Below are 18,092 nucleotides of genomic sequence, written 5' to 3'. Positions count from 1 at the left end.
CGAAAAGACTTTAGTTCGCCCTGCACAGTTAGAAATAAAACGTCTTAAAAAGTTTACTTGGCCTAAAAACCTTTGCAATTCTTTTTTGTTGCTAGGTGGTTTGACCTCTAAAATGGCTTTCGCTTTATTTTTATCAAATTCAATCCCTCTTTTGTGTACCAAGAAACCAAGAAAGTTCCCTACATTAACACCAAATGCACATTTCAAGGGATTCAACTTTAGCTTATACTACTTCATTCGCTCAAATGAACATTTTAACTGTTCGAAATGGTCCTCTTCTTTAATGGATTTGACCACTATATCATCTACATACACTTCTACAAACTTGCCTATCATATCATGAAAAATTAAATTCATTGTCCTTTAATAAGTTGCTCCTGCATTTTTCAGGCCGAAAGGCATGACAACCCATTCAAAACATCCTAGAGACCCAGAGCATCTAAAGACAGTTTTGTGTATGTCTTCCTCAACTATATAAATTTGATTGTATCCTGAATACCCATCCATGAAAGAATACATGACGTGTCCGGCGGTTGAGTCTACTAAAGAATCTACCGTGGGCATTGGATACTCATCTTTGGGTGTGGCTATGTTTAAATTCCTAAAATCTATGCACACCCTTAGTTTACCGTTCTTTTTTAGTACTGGCACGATATTGGACAACCATTCGACATACCTGGCTGTTCTAATAAAGCCTGCTTTTAATAATCGCTCTATCTCTTTCTTAATCTCAGGGAGTACATTAGGAGCAAAACGTTTGGGAGGTTGCCTATGAGGTTTAAAATTAGGCTTAGTTGGTAATCTATGTTCCATCAAGTCTCTATCTAAACCAGGCATTTGTTCATATTCCCAAGCAAAACAATCTTTATACTCCTTTAACAAATCGATTAATTTATCACTAACCTCTTGATCGGGCATCTGGCTGATGAATGTTGGACGGTCTTCTCCTTCATTGCCAATATTTACTTTAACCAGAGGGTCTTGTGCTTGAGCGTATCCAGGTTTGATGATCCGCATTACTTCATTGTCCAGCTCCCTTGTAAGAACCTCTTCTAAACAATCCACCTTATTGACTTCTCGGTCAATACTTTGTTCCAATTCGAATACAGCTAATTTGTCTTTCAGCGCTTTCAGGGTTGCCTCTTCTTTCGTCTTGTCCTTGCATTCTTTATTGAAAGTCATTAATTTGACTTCGAAGGCCTGAATATCGGCCATTTGCTCTTGTTGCTTAGAATTCATTCAAGACTTCTTAATTATTCTTTTGCCAATTACTGGCTCTTCTAGGGCCACTATATTTGGTCTCATCTGACTGAACATTTCAGTGAGTGCGTCTATTGAAAATGGCTCTTCGCTCTGCGCGACAATTTGTGTTTCTTCTCCATCTTGTACTACCCTAACAGATCCATAGTTTCCTTCGTACATGAACTTTTCCACTGAGTTTGCTTTTGCGACAAAAGGCCTATGATCGGCCTGCACCACCTCTGCCTCACCCTTGTTATTCCAAAAAACCAAGCATTGATGGAGCGATGAGGGTATACAGCGACTTCCGTGTATCCAATCTCTTCCTAGTAACACATTGTAACTAGTAGGACCATATATTACAAAGAAGACTGTGGTCCTAGTAGTTGTACCTATAGTTATGTCCAATGGCATAATTGCTTTAGCAGCAGTTGCTCCTCCATTGAAACTTGTAAGGACGACTTCTGTTGGAATCATATTCCCTTCTGTCTTTGCAAATTTCCTCATCATCCTAGATGGAATGGTGTTTATAGCTGCTCCATTATCGACAAACACTTTTGCCACAGGTATGCCGTTAACTAGAGCTTTAACGTACAACTGCCTCAAGTGTTTAGTTAATTTCATGGCTGGCCGTTTAAAAATAACCTTTTCGGTAGCCTCTATTTCTATTTCCTGCTTGTCCTCTGTTGAGTTATTCTTTTGTGATAAGTCAACATGCAGCATATCGCACTGAGCCTCTATCTCCTGAATTCCCTTTTTACTGTTTTCTGATGCTTCCTCTTCAGTTACCCAACCTGTGGGAGGAGGCATTATTCTTGGAGGCGATCCATACTTTTCAGAACGAGGCAATCTCTTCTTCCTTTTGGGCGTCCCGTACAGCACGTAAAAATCGAAAGAACGCCCAGATGGTTCTCCCAATAAGTCTACTTTATGAACTCCCTCTCGATGTAGTTGCTTCAACAGAGTATTGTGCGATACTCCTCTTCTTCTCCTTTCTGCTTCCAGATCGATTTCCTCTTCAATATCTGTCATACCATCATCTTCCTCACCATTGTAGGCCTCTCTAGAAGTCGGGCCTTCTTCATATTCCAGCACGCATGCTTCTCCTTCGTTATCCTCTATTTCTTCTTCTTCTTTCTCTTTATTCTTGAACTCATTGACTAGTAAATAGTTATTAGCCACAACAGGAGGTAACGTACCGAACTGAATAGTAAGGGGTTGATCTGGATCTTTTTCATCCTTTCTGTCTCGTTCAAATTTCGACCTCCCAGAAGAAGTTTCTGGCAACTCTTTCATTGATTCATTTGTACCAGTCTCTTCATTATCTTTGAGAACATTTTGATTGGCTACCTTGAGTAATTTAGGCGCCTTAGGACGTGGCACTCCCTATTGTTGTCTCATCATTCATCCATAATTTCGTTGGAAACGTCTTTGTTGGGTTCTAGTCATCTCGTCGAAGGGTATTGCCCTTCCTGCATTATTCTGGAACGAATGCCATACATTTGGTCGGCGAGGTTGCGGCCTGAATGTTCTCACATTATCTACTGGTCTGAACTGTCTCTCAAAAGGCGGTCCCTTGTAGAACGATGTACCTCACCCTTTACCAGGCTGAGCATTTAGGAGGAGAGTAGGGCGATGGAGATGCTACCATATCCCTGGTTTCTCCGTATTCCCACTCACTTCTCTCTTACATCTTGCACACAAGACGTCTTCATCCTTCTTTGGCTCCTTTCCTTTAATACGCTCAAAGACACTGGGATGTGATTCAGGGTCTTCTTCTCCATCATCTATAACCAATTTGAATTTTGACAATTTGTTTTTGAAACCAGACGTCACCATATTCACTCCAAGTGACTGTGGAAAAGGATTTTCATCCACTGCCATCTTCTTCTTATCATTGAACGTAATTCGTCCTGATTCAATGACATCCTGTAACACATGGCGAAAAACCAAGCAATTGTTAGTCAAATGTGACCATGCATTATGCCACTTACAATATTTTTTACCCTTTATTTGTTCAGGGTTTGGTAATTTATGCTTATCGCTCAGCTTTATCTGCTTATCCTTATATAATTTATCAAATATAAGGTCAGCTTTGGTTACATCGAACGAGAACGTCCTAACTTTTACGTTTTCATCTTTCATAGGCTCATCCTTACCCGATGGTCTAGGCTTAGCCATTATAGGACAAGTATAAGTGTCTCCTTTGACTAATTCGGCCAAACACATTTCGGTCTGAACGTATGACTCGTTATTGATGGTATGAACATCAAAATTTGGGTCTCTATAATAAGTCCCCTTGCTAGAATTTTATATCTGCTCTTCTTTTCTTATCAGTCGTTCATACCTAATCACGTTTGCGCTCAATTGGAAAAGGTCAGGAAATTCCTTGTATTGTAATTTCTTTTTTAAATCAAAACTCAAACAACCTTGAGCGATTTTGACAAACTCTTTTTCGGGCAGAGGTACAAAACACTTATTTCTTGCTGTCTTGAACCTTTGGAGGAAACCTTCTACCCATTCGTTTGGCATTTGACGTAGGTTCGCCAAATCGACCAAAGTAACTTCAGACTCAGTCTTATAAAACTGAGCGTGGAATAATTGTTCCAATTGTTGCCATGTTTGAACAGAATTCGCTGGCAAATTGATGAACCAGGAGAAAGCTACTCCTGTTAATGAACTAGGGAAAAGCCTCATTTTATAATAATCAGTTACGTCACCACTTTGCAGTGTGAATCATCCTATGTGTTCTAGAGTAGACACCTCCCCTAAACCGGTAAACAGTGAGAATTCTGGCACTTTATACCCTCCAAGCCATGGATATGTTTGGTCTATCCAATCAGGATATGACTTTGTGTAAGTCGGCCTAATGACAGGACGTACCCCAAAAGTCATCTGGTCCTGTACGATTTCCATGATCTGATTCCTCAACATGACGTTGGGGTCATATGGAATCCCTACAGGTTGGTTGACCGGTTGATTTGCTTGAGGCTTGATATTTGGTCCTTGATTAGGAATAAAATTACCATGATTTGGACCATTGGCCTGAACGTTTATTCTCTCATTAACACGTGGGGTATTCTGCCCATTATTTAGGACATTATCTCTTATATTTGGATTACCCACCAAATTAGGCGTACCACTACCATTATTCTGATTTGGCATTACACCATCCCCTTGGTTTGAAATAGAGGAACCGAAATTTGGTTCTGCCCCTTGACTTGGATTTAGGACTGGGGAATTATGTCCCACAATTGTCCTAGTTTGAAAATGGTTTGCAAGAGGCATAATTGGTTGACAAATTTGGCCTACTAACTTATTCATTATTTCATTCAAAGTATTTAGTTGTTTGGCCATGTTGTCATAATGTGCATTCCCATTCTGGGTAAATCTTTCCATATTATGAATATTTCGAAGATTTACCTGTTCAACGACATCTTGTGTGAGTTATCCAAGCAGTGCACGCATAGTTCGAGGACTCAACTCTGCCATTGATTCGTAACGACTGTTACTGCTTTGATTCTGTCCATCTGTTCGTGGAGAGCTGTGCTGCTCCTCATATCGCTCGATTACAGACTGGACTCCTCCCTGACTTGTTGCTTCCTTATCGGATCTCTGAGGCATATTGTTTCACCTTTTGTATCTTCAACACCAAACACCACTGTCCCACCGGGCGTGCCAAATTGTTTCGCGCGGGTTAGTCGCTAACAATTAAAAAGGGATCAGACGATTGTGTAAGGGACAAACCTCTTGAGACAAAATCCCAAAAAGGGGCATTTTAATTGTCGATGACTTTACAATTGGAAAATAAAACAGAATACCTCCAAGGGGCGCAAGCACACGAGTTACTGTAAAAGAAGTGTTTAAATCTAAACTAAGAAATTGAAAGTTACATATTCTCTGTTTGAGAGTGTTTGATTCGGGGTCCTTTGCTCTATGTCTTTTCTTCTTTTTATACTCTCTGGATGATCTTTTCGTGATCAACCGCTTAAAAACTGCTTGATCACTCTATAACAGCCCACTTCCCTTGTAGTGGCCAACTTGTCATGAAACTGCCTTCTCTAACTGCTACCATTACTTTTGTCGTTCAACCATTTTTAATTGAATTCTTTCAATCGTGGGACGTGGTAGGACTACCCAATAACTGCTTTATTAACTGCACCATAACATCTTATGTTTGCTAAGATGTTGGGCGACTCGAATGTTTGGACGAGAGCAGGGTCACAGCTTTGGGCGACTGTATGGTAATTCATTCGCTCAAATCTTGGGCAACTTGCAACCTTGGGCGATGGTATTACCGCGTTCATGGGCTTCTCTATTTGAGCCTTTATCCTGTATTGCCTGATTGATTCATTCTTTGGGCTCTTTGATTTTTGGGGATCTTCCAGTTGGGCTTCATTTCTTGGGCTATTCGATTTGGGTTGAACTTTTTGTGTGTCAACACCATAAAATGGAATCCATCTAAGTGATGGATGTATAACTTGTATTATTATTCATTATTCATCGAATTACATTTTAAACTTCAATTATTTAGTATCGTTGATTAATTATAAATTAGCGATCGTTTATTTATCTCTTGATTGACAATTATTATTTGGAAATAATAATATTTTGAAAAATGATTTTTATGAGAATGTTTGACTAAAAAGTAGAAAAAAATTTAATTTACTTTCATAATATTTTATTATATAAATGTATGATTAAAAATGAGTATATAGAATTTTTTTTTTTTTGAAACATTTGTAGTCAAACAGAGGCTTAATTAGTCCCCATTTTTAGATGTTGATATATTTTAGGGTTATGCTATACGTAGAAAATTGATTGAAAAAGTAATATCTACACCGATTATTTGAAAAACATATTTTAAATCATTAGAAATCAATGATCTAATTTCGACACTTATTTTGTCAACCAAATTTATAAACACATCTTATTGATAGCATAATACTATATTTTATGCACATGAATTCAATATATTTTAGAGTTATGCTATATATACAAAGTTAGTTGACAAAGTAAGATTTACACTAATTATTTCAAAAACAGATTTTAAATCATTGAAAATCATTGATTCAAATTTTGTCAACACTTATTTTGTCAACCACATTTGTAAATAGCCTTGTACAAAGAATTATGCTGAGTGTATATCACTTGTTGTACACTCAGCTTGATAGCCCACTAACATGAGTGGGTCCCACAATTAAAAATAGTGGGGTTCACTTGTATGTTGTGAGTGGACTGTCAAAGATGATGTCAAAAAGAGTATAAGTGTAGCATATTTGTTGTACAGATAACATATTACTATATTGAGTTGTGCTGTGTGTACACAATGGTGTACACACATCCTTACACCCTCCTGACATGGAGGGGCCCACATGTAATATAATATTCGTGGCTGTGAGGGGGGTGTAAGGTTGTGTGTACACCATCAGATGTACACACAGCATTATCCTACTATATTTTATGCACATTTCATTTCATTTTTTTTTTGTCGTACATATAGAATCAGGTGTCAGTTGGTAATTTTAAAAAGTAAATGTGACGTGGCAATCATCCCAACCAATGAGATTGAATTCACAAGTTTGTGGTCAACGCAGTTGGCAGCACATATTTGCTTTCGCTCGAGTTTATTTATTCCAATACACTACCATGTGTTGATGTGTTGTATTAAGCGATGTTTGAGATCCATTTTACTGTATGAATGCATTTTGAAATAATAAATAAATAATATATGATTAAAAAATAAAAAAATTTGAATATACGTATAATATTATTTTATTAAAAAATGTGTGATCGAAAAAAAGAAAGAGAAAAATACATTTTAAAAATAATGATCAAACAAGGGCTAAAGAAACGTGATAGATTAAAGAAAAAAATAATTAAGATGTATTTGTTGTTTTCGAAATGTGACTTGGATTGAATCTTTATCCTTTTATTTTTTATTTTTTTATCAAATTGATTAATCCAGTTTGATTCTTATAATATTAATTTATATTCTTATTTATTCTTTTTGACACAGCAAACTAAGTCTTTACGTTAAAATGAATTTTTTAAAAATATTTTTCTTGCTTTTCGTAAGTTTCCTACATTTTCTAAAAAGGATCTTTTTGGCCTAAATAGTATTTTTCTTGCTTTTCGTAAGTTTCCTACATTTTCTAAAAAGGATCTTTTTGGCCTAAATAGTGTAAAAATGCTAGTTAAAGTCAATGCATATCTATATCACTTATGTCACAAAAAATTCAAAACTTATAATCATTCATTTCCCTGTCATTTGCTTTGATCAAACAAGGGATTAGCACAACTTGCAATTAAATAAAAAATTATTATATTAAGAGTAAAGTATGATTTTAAGTTGTATTTCATATATTAGATTAAATAATATTTTAGATACATAAAATTCATGATTGATTAAACATTTATCTTGTCACGTCATTTAGGGCTTTGGTGCTTTGCACTAGTTAAGGCATCGCCTAGTTCACACTAACAATGACCTCTTTATTTATCATTATTTTTAATTTACTCTGAGTTTCGTTCAAAGAAAGAAAGTTTTAAGACTCATAATAGATTGTTTCTTGAAACTATTTTGAACCTTTCACTCGTTTTGGGCCAAGTTTTAAGATATAATCAACGGAGAAACAAAGTTAAGGATATATATGTATATGTTCTTGTGGTATATTAGCATTGTATTTGTACAATACTTTGGACAACATTTAAATTTTTTTTTTGGTATTATCGTGTACAATTATGTCTAATATTGTCCACGGAGGACATTACTTTCGGTTGCTTATTTTTTGACAAAAAGGTGAAAATAATTAATTATAATTATTGCATTGGGATTTAGATTGAAAAAAAGATGAGGGCTTTCACTATCAACGCGTTATACATTGTAATCTAATTCTGATTCTCCATTACATAACTTCAAAGTAATTGCTTAAATTATAAGCAAATATTAGTTTAATTAATAGTAATCTATTTATTTTGGTTGTATAAAGTTGGCACCGAGTAACCTAATTTCAAAGTACCGAGTTGATATCCAATAAATAAAAAATCACGAGCCGGCTCTTTGATTATTATACTAAAACGTGTTACAAACTAGAAGACGAAAATTAATTCAAATGATATTGCGAGAATCAAAAAGTTATTTTGATAGTATTATTTAAATTATACTTCTAAAAACCTGTATTTTAAGAGCGAGAACTTTTAAACAAAGATTATAATTTGAGTGGGTCGGCTACTCGGGGAAATGAAATCAATAGGAAATCCATTTGCAATACTAATGTTCAAATTGGAGTAATGTCAACGGCTTGACATAAACATTTCTAAGTGCCTTTTGTCTGATTTAAAAGCCAAATTTGGCACAGATTCTACAACATTTTCAGCAAAGAAAAAACACAACTTGAATTGAAGAAGCAGCAAAAGAGATCATGAAGCTAGTTTGGTCCCCAGAAACAGCCTCAAAAGCTTATATTGACACTGTAAAATCAGTAAGTATAATCTTCTAATTATAAGTTGCTTATTTACTTGTTAATTCTGATCACTTAAAGTTTCTAATGGTTTGTTTCTGTGCAGTGTAAAACTTTTAGCGAATCGAGCGTAGCTGAACTTGTATCAGCCATGGCTGCAGGATGGAACGCCAGGCTAATAGTCGAAACATGGTGTCAAGGTGGGGACATAGCCACGAGCATTGGCCTTGCGGTTGCAAGCAATCACACGGGTGGAAGGCATATTTGCATAGTCCCAGACGAAGAATCAAGATCAAATTACTATAACGCTGTACAAAAACCTGGTTTGTCCGTCCAAGTCATCGTTGGGGGTCCAGACGAGGCCATGGAAGGTTTAGATGGGATTGATTTCCTCGTGGTGGATTGCAAGCAAGACGAGTATGCCAGAATACTTCAGGTGGCTAAATTAGGCCAAAGAGGTGCCGTTTTGGTGTGCAAGAACACAGGCTCGAGGGAAGCCTTGGGGTTCATGTGGCGAAGTTTCGTCGATGGGAAATCAAGAATTGTGAGATCAGTGTTTTTGCCTGTGGGGAAGGGGCTAGATATTGCTCATGTGGGGGCAAAAACAGGAAATGGAAAGGGGGACAAGAAAAAATGGATCAAACACATTGATACACAATCAGGAGAAGAATTTGTCATCAGGAAGTGAATTTTCCCTGATAACGAATATTAAAAAAATGTGAGATTGCCACATTTATTTTATTTTATTATTACTATTATTATTTTTTGGCCTTTTCTTTTTGTATATATAGATTTGAGTAAAAACTAGGGTAAAAATTCTTGAAAGTTGAAGCCTTGTGAATTAGAGTAAAGTACTTTTTTTTCAAGGTTCTAACACAAGAATGATATCCTATTTTACTAAAAATTAGAACATCTTTTGGTTAATTTTTCTAGTAATTTCAACAAAGAATTTAATAGTTATTTTGAATCTATCCTTTCCATTACTTCCTCCTCTTAACTAAATTGAGAGGGGATGAAGAATTTCAGTATGAATCACTATATTTGAATCAAGTTGCCATAAAAGCTAAACAATTATATCACAAATGTGCCGGAAAGTTGCGGTATGTAGTTCAAAAGCAATACGGTTGACAAGCAAGGATAAAAACACATCTAATCTAAGTGGCATAATCTTTTGATAAATCATTAAAAGAATAATAGCCTAGTAAACTACAAAACAGGCATATCTAATGCCTGCAAAACATCCTTGAACTCAAATTCACGGGTTTCTTTGTTGAAACGCTCGACCATTTTGTACCTGATATCATTTAAGTAAAATGATTGAGCAGTCTCGAGAAGCCATTTTGCCTCTGAGTCGGTCAGCTTGCTAGTGAACACGATATCTCCACGAATAAGCACCAAGTCCTTGCCCTCTGCAAATTCTGTGTAGTATGAAGCAGTGAAGTACGGAGCAGCTTGAGTTCCTCTTGCCTTGTAATCCTCAAGACCAGTGAAAAGCATGTGTGGCATCTGAACTGCATGATAGTTCCAATACGTAAATAAACAGCATGAAGCATACAAAATCCACAATAATCAATTGCCGAAAAATGTTAATTCAGGTCCAACCTTGCAAAAACATGGTTGTATAACCATTTCCTTTCCACATTGGAATCACAAAATGGCGGCTTCAGAGAAAGATTAAGAACGTCAACAAACAAGGAAGGATGACATAATCAAAAACAATAATCAGGAAGGTGATATACCAATCTGCAGCTCTTTGACTCAATAAATGGTATAATGTTGCTTTCATTGTTACACCAATATGGCCTCTTCCCAAGTGATACTGAAATATAGCCCAGACAACTGTCAAACTATTACTAACGATACTGGCGAAAATTTCACTGAAGAAAAAGGTTGAGAGAGGATATCTCTATATCGACAGTTTTTATTCATAAAGCACTTAAATCTGCTAAAAAGTGATTACATTATAGCAAAAATTGAGAGAAATTAACTAGTATGTCATTCACCCAGTGCAATGGATACGAAGAAATATATAAATTCTGCTTTAATCTCTTCCAAATGCAGTCTACACGATAAGGACATTTATTGATCATCTGAGAAAGATTAACATTTCATCCTTTTACAATTGAACTTTTAGCGATAATGAGGTAACAAAGTACACCATTAATGGGAATTACTACGTACGGGATATTAATGGATGACGAGGTTCATCCATTATTGGCCTAGTAAACACAGTCGATAATTAAACAGATTCTCCGAGCAAATTCGTTAAGCTAAACAAACATGTCTGCTTATGAGCCCAAATCTTTAATTGATTCACAATATCACTTTAAGATATAATATAATTATATTAGAATATCAGAAAAAATAGAGAAGCAAAGCAAAAAACTGCCACAAAGTGAAAAAGAGTTGTCAAGTAGGGGAAAAAAATCTTCAATGGGGATTAAAGAATTACATCATCCCAAATGTCTGCAAGTTCTTCGATCGATTTATTCTTTGCCCTCTCTATATCAATAATCGTCTCCAAGGGCTTTCGTTGCAATGGTGTGAATCCAGTTGCAAAGCTTGATGTCCTGCAGAAACCAAGCGAACCCCACTTCAAGGATTCACCAGGATTTGTAGGCTTCTGCACATTGTTAAAATTTCTTGGCAAAGTTGAGACGGTAGTATAAGACTGTTTCGAAATTCTAAAAGAACTAGGACCATTTCCACTCAGAGCTGCAACAGAAGATAATATCCTCCTACAATACTTTGATCCTAGACGTTGCATTATATGCTTTTCTGCAATACAAAAATCTGATCTTTGAACATCTACTTGCAGCAAATGGTTAAACAAAAAAAACGAAAACCTTTCCAGTAAGGTTTATTTTAAGCCAAATGTCACAGACCTGCAAATCTCAAGCACCAGGAAGCCTTAGCTTCTCCCAACTTCAAGCTAAGTCAGCCTTTGCTGAAATGGTTGGCGGTAATAAGGTTGGCCAATGTAATGCAAGATTAGTACATTAAAAGATGAAGGGAAAAATGAATGCAAGACAATGGTCCTAAAGAACTAATTAGTGATCTTTCAAGAATTTTATCAAACAGTAAGTCGGCACCAAATCAGCAACTCACGAAATTCACAAAAAATAGTAAAATTGTAAATAATAATGAAGACCCATTGATATCGATCACGTAATTGATTTCCTACCAATGATATGTAAAGCATTTGTAATCCACATTGCATAACTGGACGTGCGTATTGCCATCATTATTAGTACGTATAATCTAAATAATGATTTAGCTAACCTGTAATTGGCTGATGAATTGAAGAACTTGAACGACGATTCTGACGTCAAAGAGAATTCGATCGCCAATGATTACGAGGTTTCTCGAATAAAGTCAAATCGTGCGTCGGCGAACGTAAAGCAAATAGAAAGCACAGTTCAGGGCGATATATCAAGGGAAATGGAAGAAGCGGTAGAAAAAATAGAATTAAAGGTAAATTTCATCTACGGTCACTGAGCTACCAGATAAAATTCAATTGAGTCACTAAGCTCAAAATTTATCTCAATTAAACCATTTTCCCAAACTGATAAAAACACTTATCGTCAATCATATCATAATTGATCTTCTTTGTAACAGCTATGCAACACTTTGAAAACGAAAATGGCTTATGAAAATGAATAACGCTCAACCACTTTTCATATCAAGTACATGTTGTTTGATAAAAAGCAATCTGTCTCACTGTTTCGCGCGGGTTAGTCGCTAACAATTAAAAGGGATCAGACGATTGTGTAAGGGACAAACCTCTTGAGACAAAATCTCAAAAAGGGGTGTTCTTTTACTGGCGATTACTTTACAATTGGAAATTGAAAACAAAGTGCCTCCAAGGGGCGCAAGCACACGAGTTACTGAAAAAAGTGTTTAAATCTAAGTTAAGGAAATTAAAATTACATGTTCTCTGTTCAAGAGTTTTTGATTCGGTCCTTTTCTCTATGTCTTTTCTCCCTTTTATACTTCATGGACGATCTCTTTGTGATCAACCGCCTAAAAACTGCTTGATCGTTCTGCAACTGCCCACTTTCTTCATAATGGCCAGCTTGTCATGAAAACTGCCTTATTTAACTGCTGTCATTACTCTTCGTCGTTCAACTGTTTTCGATTGAATTCTTTGAATCGTGGAATGTGATGGGGCTGCTTTGATAACTGCACTTCTTGATAACCACAATGCTTTATATTTGTTAAGATTTTGGGCGACTTGAAGGTTTTGGCGAGAATAGAGTAGTAGCTCTGGGCGACTGCATGGCACTCTATTCGCTCAGATTCTGGGCGACTTGCAATCTTGGGCGATGGCATTACCACGTTCTTGGGCCTTCCTATTTGGGCCTTCATCTTGAATTGTTTGATTGGGCTTCGTTCTTTGGGCTGTCTGATTTGGGGATTCTCCAATTGGGCTTCATTCCTTGGGCCGTTCGATTTGGGCTGAATTTTTATGTGTCAACAATTACCCCCAATATGGCAGAATTAATAATAATTATTAAATTTTGCAATATTTACTTTGTGTTTTCAGCAACATTCGAGATTTTCAAGAATTTCAATCATTGTTTTCTTCCATAACTTGAGAAGGTGCATCGTTTTGCAAACCCTTATAACCCCCAAACACGCCATTTCACTGCACCACTAAATCACGCCTCAAGTTTTTCTCGTCTCTTCCACGATTTACTGTTCATCTTTTGCTTCCCTGCTACGTAACCCTGAAAAACTTCGTTCCATCTCAAATGGCTACTTCACAATCTCAAGCTGGCGATTCCTTTAGTTTTGATGACTTTCAAAAACTTCTGAGTCGTCCATACATAACTCCGAGTTTTCTCGCTCCTGCCGATGTTGAACGCAATGAGTTCTACTTAGGTCCTTTCTTCAACAATGCAGAGGCAATTGAACAGGCGGCGGTGGGTCAGCTGTTTCCTTGTACTCAAGGCCCTCCATTTCTAAACTCTCTGCCGCTGGGGCCACTTCGCGAAAGAGGTATTTGCACTTGGCCTAAATCTGATGTAGCTTTCCGTAGGTGGCATGCTCGTCTTGTAGGTCATGGCCCTACTAAGGCACTTTTTGATAGCACTAGGATTTCTGATTTGTTAGAAATCTCTATTCATCCCCCTACTTTTGATTCAGCACTCTTTTCGATTGCTTTGAATTTTTGGTCTTCTGAGTATAATACCTTTATTTTCCCTTTTGGCCCCATGTCTATTACTTTAAGGGATGTTGGGGCTCTGGTGAATCTACCACCTTTGGGCGATACCATTTTTCCTGGTATCTTGGTTTCTGGTGGCGCCCCAAAGTTTGGTAAAAACTACACCGAATCTTATTCAAGCCTGCAAACCCTTCACAATCATTCGAGCGCTGAGCCTTCCCATACTGAGCGAGTGGCTTTTCTTCTAGTTTGGCTTTGTAAATATGTTTTGTGTGTGTCAAGCATAAAGCCCTCCCTGAGTTATTTACCTATAGCGCACGAATTGGCACATGGTAGGCCTTTGAATTTATGTTCTTTCTTTTTGGCTGCCCTTTATAGAGGCATGGCCTCTCTTCAAACTCAATTGAAGAATGGTGCATCTCCCACTGGCAGTGGACCTCTTTGGTTCACTCAACTGTGGTTGAGATCGTATTTTCCATTGCTTGGTGCTCCATCAATCTCTCGCTCCTCTGCTAGCTGTTATGGGCTAGCCATGGAGCCCTTGGCTCCTGTAAATATGTCCAGAAGGGACATTTTTTCATTCTTTTATTCTTTGGATTCAATCTCTTCCTTTTTTCCTTTTCCTCCTTTTTTGACTCCAAACTATGTACATCCTCCCTCCACTATAGACATCGCGAGCACCTCCCTGCTCATTTGGATTCAGTTTTTAACCGGGAGGGAGCTATTTCATGATATTTTGACTGGGACCAATGCCAAGGTAGGGGTAGAAATTTATGCTACCTAATTTTTTGCTCGCCAGCTTGGTTTCGGCCAAACTTGGCCTGTTCCTCCTTGCTATTCAAGGAACTTATTTGACCGTTTTCATATTATTAATAAGGCGGAGGCAGATGCTATAAATGCTCGCGATCTTCTTTTAACTAGCTATTTTTCATTAGCCCCCTTCAATTCTAGCCATGCCATCCATCCTCTTTTTGAATAGTTCTGGCCGTCAGTGAAGCACAGATTATTTGCAGTTGATGCCAATCGTGCCTTTCATTCACTAGACCAGCCGAGCATTTCTTCCCCTCCTCCTGTTTTAGTCACTCCTTTGTCTATCCGGAGTCCTTCTCCTCCTCGTCGCGCTAAACAGTCTGCTCGTCCATCTTCTTCTCTCCCTGCCAAGCCTACTACAGCCAAGAGTACCCCAAGCCGCAAACGGCCAGCCTCAGCATCTCCTATTCTGGAGGATGATGTTGATGATGATGATGATGATACCCCTCTTATCGTCAGGAGGAAGGTAATTAAATTGGTTTACTCACAAGCATACTTTTCCATACTTGAAACTTTTCTGTGTGCTGATGATTTTTTGGATTTCTCAGAAAAGTTCAGCCTCTCCTTCAAAGGCTTTGGCATCGACAGCTCTTGCTCCATCATCCTCCGCTGAGGCTGCTTCATCCAAACCGACTGATGAGAGGACTACACTTAAAGAGACATCTTCAGTCCCAGAATCCTCATCACAACCCATGGATGAGCCACCTTCTTCTCAGGACGTCAACTCCCCAAACATCGAGGCAGAAGGTAATTCAGTTTTTTGATGCCTTACCTTTGCTTGTGCTATTGTTTTCTGATTTGTTGCTCTTGAGTTTTGCAGATACTTCTATGAGTCTGCCCGTTGTGACAACATCTTCTCGCTCAGACAAGGGGAAGTCCTTACGAATGGAGGAGTCATTGGTGGCAGACTTGGCTGAGGACATGCCATCTTCCACGATTGTTGATGAGGTAATCTTTGCTTCACTTTTATTTCTATCTTGTTCGTTGTAGTGAAAATCTTTAATATTGGCAATTTTTTTTGCAGGATACTGACAAGATTGTGCGTTCTATCCAAGACTTATTCGCTTCATGGGGGCAAGTCCAGACGTCTCGCCCTGCTCCATCTGATCGTCCTGCTGCTTCTTCATAGGAAGATTTGAAGTTCCTCAAGCAGTCGATATTTGAATACGTGTCCTTCATGGATATGGACATTGGTAGGGCTAGTGCTACCAGACATAAGGATAAATTTGAGCATTTGAATGCGAAGTTGGAGCAAGCACTGGCGCTTCCGTCGCTCAATCTTTCTGCTAATTTTAAAGCGACGTTGAAGGTTATCCACTCCGAGGTCCTTTCTTTGCTGGCCAAGAATGTTGATCTAAAGGCCAAAAGTACTCAATATCTTCGTGCCGTATCTGAGAAAGAGTCTTTGCGTATGGAGATCAACAAGGCTGAGGACGAGTTGAAAGAAATCTCTTCCGAAGTCATAATTGAAGACTCTTTGATGGTTAATTTGGCTGCTCAGATGAAGGAACTTCAAGCCAAAATGGAGGACTGCAAGGCGAGAATGGCTGCTAAAAAATGCAACGCCTCCCAGGGAATTGAGCGAACTAAGTCCTTGGTTGAGCAGTACAAGAAGTTGGAAGTTGATGATGATGTTGTGGCCGAATTGAACATCACTTCCTCTCGGTAGAACTAGGATTCGAAAAAACTTAGGGAACGAATTCGTTCAGTATGGGGTGGACTGTAAGTAAGACATATGATGCCTTTTTCTTTTGTAACTTTGTTCATCATTAATGAACATATATATTAACTTCTTGTGCATTTATTTGACGTTTGTTTTTTAGTCGTCAATTCTTCAAGCATTTAACTGCTTTGTGCTAAAAATCTTGCCCATTTTCTTTTGATATTTCCACCACTTTTCCCAAAACTTTGGGCTATTTAATTCCATTTACTGGGCAGAATGTGGCTGCTCATATTCTGTCTCTTCATCTCCACCCCTTATAAATGCACGGATGCTTTGCATTTTCTTCCATCTTCATCTTCATTTTCTTCTTCGAAACCAATTTGCTGCCATTGTTTGGCACTCCGGCAATCAATCCGATCCAAAACCTTCATCTTTCTATAAAAATGGATTGTTTAGTCCGCCCATTTTACTATTTGCCTTGATGTCACCTTTGGTATGGGAGGTATATGAAATATTTTTTGGCCCGCAGCAAAATTTTTACCATCGAAGTTCTTCCCATCGTCTCTTTGTCCTTTACAAGGAGTCGATGATAGAAGGCAATTTATGGGATGCTTGCGGGCCACATTGTTTGCTGAGAGTGCTTCTCAGTTTGCTTGCTGAGAGTGCTTCTCAGTTTCTTTACCCGCCATTGCAGCGATGCATTTAGGAAGGTGGTGAGGCCAGTCCACCCTCTTACTCGGCGATCCCACCATCGCAGCGATGCATTTAGGAAGGCGGTGTGAGGCTAGTTCACTCTCTTACTCAGCGATCAACCGGGAGATTAGCTTACTTTTGATTGTAGTTTGTAGAGCATCCATTATTTATATTTTCGCATCTTTGTAATGAACGTTTGATAATAAAGGACTTTATTTGAACGTATATCGCTCTGACCTTGTTATCCTTAATCGTTCAACATATTGTGATTATGCTTTTATCTGTTCACATTCCCATAAAGAAGGAACATATTTTTTCAAATATTTACCATTAATGAATCTCACGTGCTTGGTGCCATCTAATTCTTCCAAGTGATACGCTCCATTGGGCAATACATTGTTTATTTTGTATGGTCCTTCCCAATTAGGCGACCACTTCCCGTACTTTGGATCCTTGTTATCCAAAGGGAGTATCGTCTTCCAAACTAGTTCACCCAGGCTCAACGACTTGGCTATGACTTTTTTATTATAAAACTTAGCCATTCTTTGTTTTTGAACTTGCAATCTATCTAAGACGTCCAACTTTAATTCGTCTAACCCCAATAAATTTTGAACTAGTGATTCGGCATACTCATCATCATTCAACTTATGTTGCAAGCACACTCTAATCGATTGCACGTTGATTTCCATAGGCAAAACGGCCTCCTGTCCATAAACAAGTTGGAAAGGAGTAATTTTGGTACTTGACCGAGGTGATGTTCTATAAGCCCATAAAGCTTTGTTTAGACATTCGTGCCAATTTTTGGCATTTTTTAGACCATACTTTTGGCATGCTAAACAATTCTTTGTATACTGAACGCATAATTCTCCCATCTTTGGCCAGAAATATCCACTCCTAATAATTAACCATCTCATCCTTTGGCCAGCTTGATGAGCTCCACATATCCTTTCGTGCACCTCAGCCATGATTGTCTTGGCTTCTTGCAAACTTACACACTTCAATAATACACCATCAGAGCGTTTCTTAAACAACTCTTCATCTATTAGTGTATAGTTCA

At 37.9% G+C, this 18,092-nt stretch overlaps 2 protein-coding genes across 2 annotated transcripts; one reads left to right on the top strand and one right to left on the bottom strand.

Moving 5' to 3' along the window:
- The first annotated feature begins 8,440 nt into the window (after positions 1-8,440).
- On the top strand, positions 8,441-9,473 carry LOC111393981. Its single transcript, XM_023019776.1, has 2 exons — positions 8,441-8,723; positions 8,809-9,473. The coding sequence occupies exons 1-2, from the start codon at positions 8,664-8,666 to the stop codon at positions 9,388-9,390; spliced, it is 642 nt and encodes a 213-aa protein (XP_022875544.1). The 5' UTR covers positions 8,441-8,663; the 3' UTR covers positions 9,391-9,473.
- Positions 9,474-9,742: 269 nt separating this feature from the next.
- On the bottom strand, positions 9,743-12,335 carry LOC111393980. Its single transcript, XM_023019775.1, has 6 exons — positions 11,985-12,335; positions 11,588-11,649; positions 11,155-11,480; positions 10,442-10,521; positions 10,305-10,363; positions 9,743-10,213 (listed from the first exon to the last, which is right to left on the bottom strand). Exons 3-6 carry the CDS (start codon positions 11,467-11,469, stop codon positions 9,909-9,911), a joined length of 759 nt encoding a protein of 252 aa, XP_022875543.1. The 5' UTR covers positions 11,470-11,480; positions 11,588-11,649; positions 11,985-12,335; the 3' UTR covers positions 9,743-9,908.
- Between the last annotated feature and the right edge of the window lie 5,757 nt (positions 12,336-18,092).

The sequence above is a fragment of the Olea europaea genome, chromosome 4 (genome assembly GCF_002742605.1).
Source record: "Olea europaea var. sylvestris chromosome 4, O_europaea_v1, whole genome shotgun sequence".
Taxonomy (NCBI): Eukaryota; Viridiplantae; Streptophyta; class Magnoliopsida; order Lamiales; family Oleaceae; genus Olea; species Olea europaea.
This window is presented reverse-complemented; position numbering and strand designations above follow the sequence as displayed.

Coding starts and splice junctions, on each gene's coding strand:
- LOC111393981 (XM_023019776.1), top strand. CDS start 8,664: ATGAAGCTAGTTTGGTCCCCAGAAACAGCCTCAAAAGCTTATATTGAC. Junction 8,724..8,808: donor ATATTGACACTGTAAAATCA/GTAAGTATAATC, acceptor GTTTCTGTGCAG/TGTAAAACTTTTAGCGAATC.
- LOC111393980 (XM_023019775.1), bottom strand. CDS start 11,469: ATGCAACGTCTAGGATCAAAGTATTGTAGGAGGATATTATCTTCTGTT. Junction 10,522..11,154: donor TTGCAGACATTTGGGATGAT/GTAATTCTTTAA, acceptor GCTATATTTCAG/TATCACTTGGGAAGAGGCCA. Junction 10,214..10,304: donor TACAACCATGTTTTTGCAAG/GTTGGACCTGAA, acceptor ACTATCATGCAG/TTCAGATGCCACACATGCTT.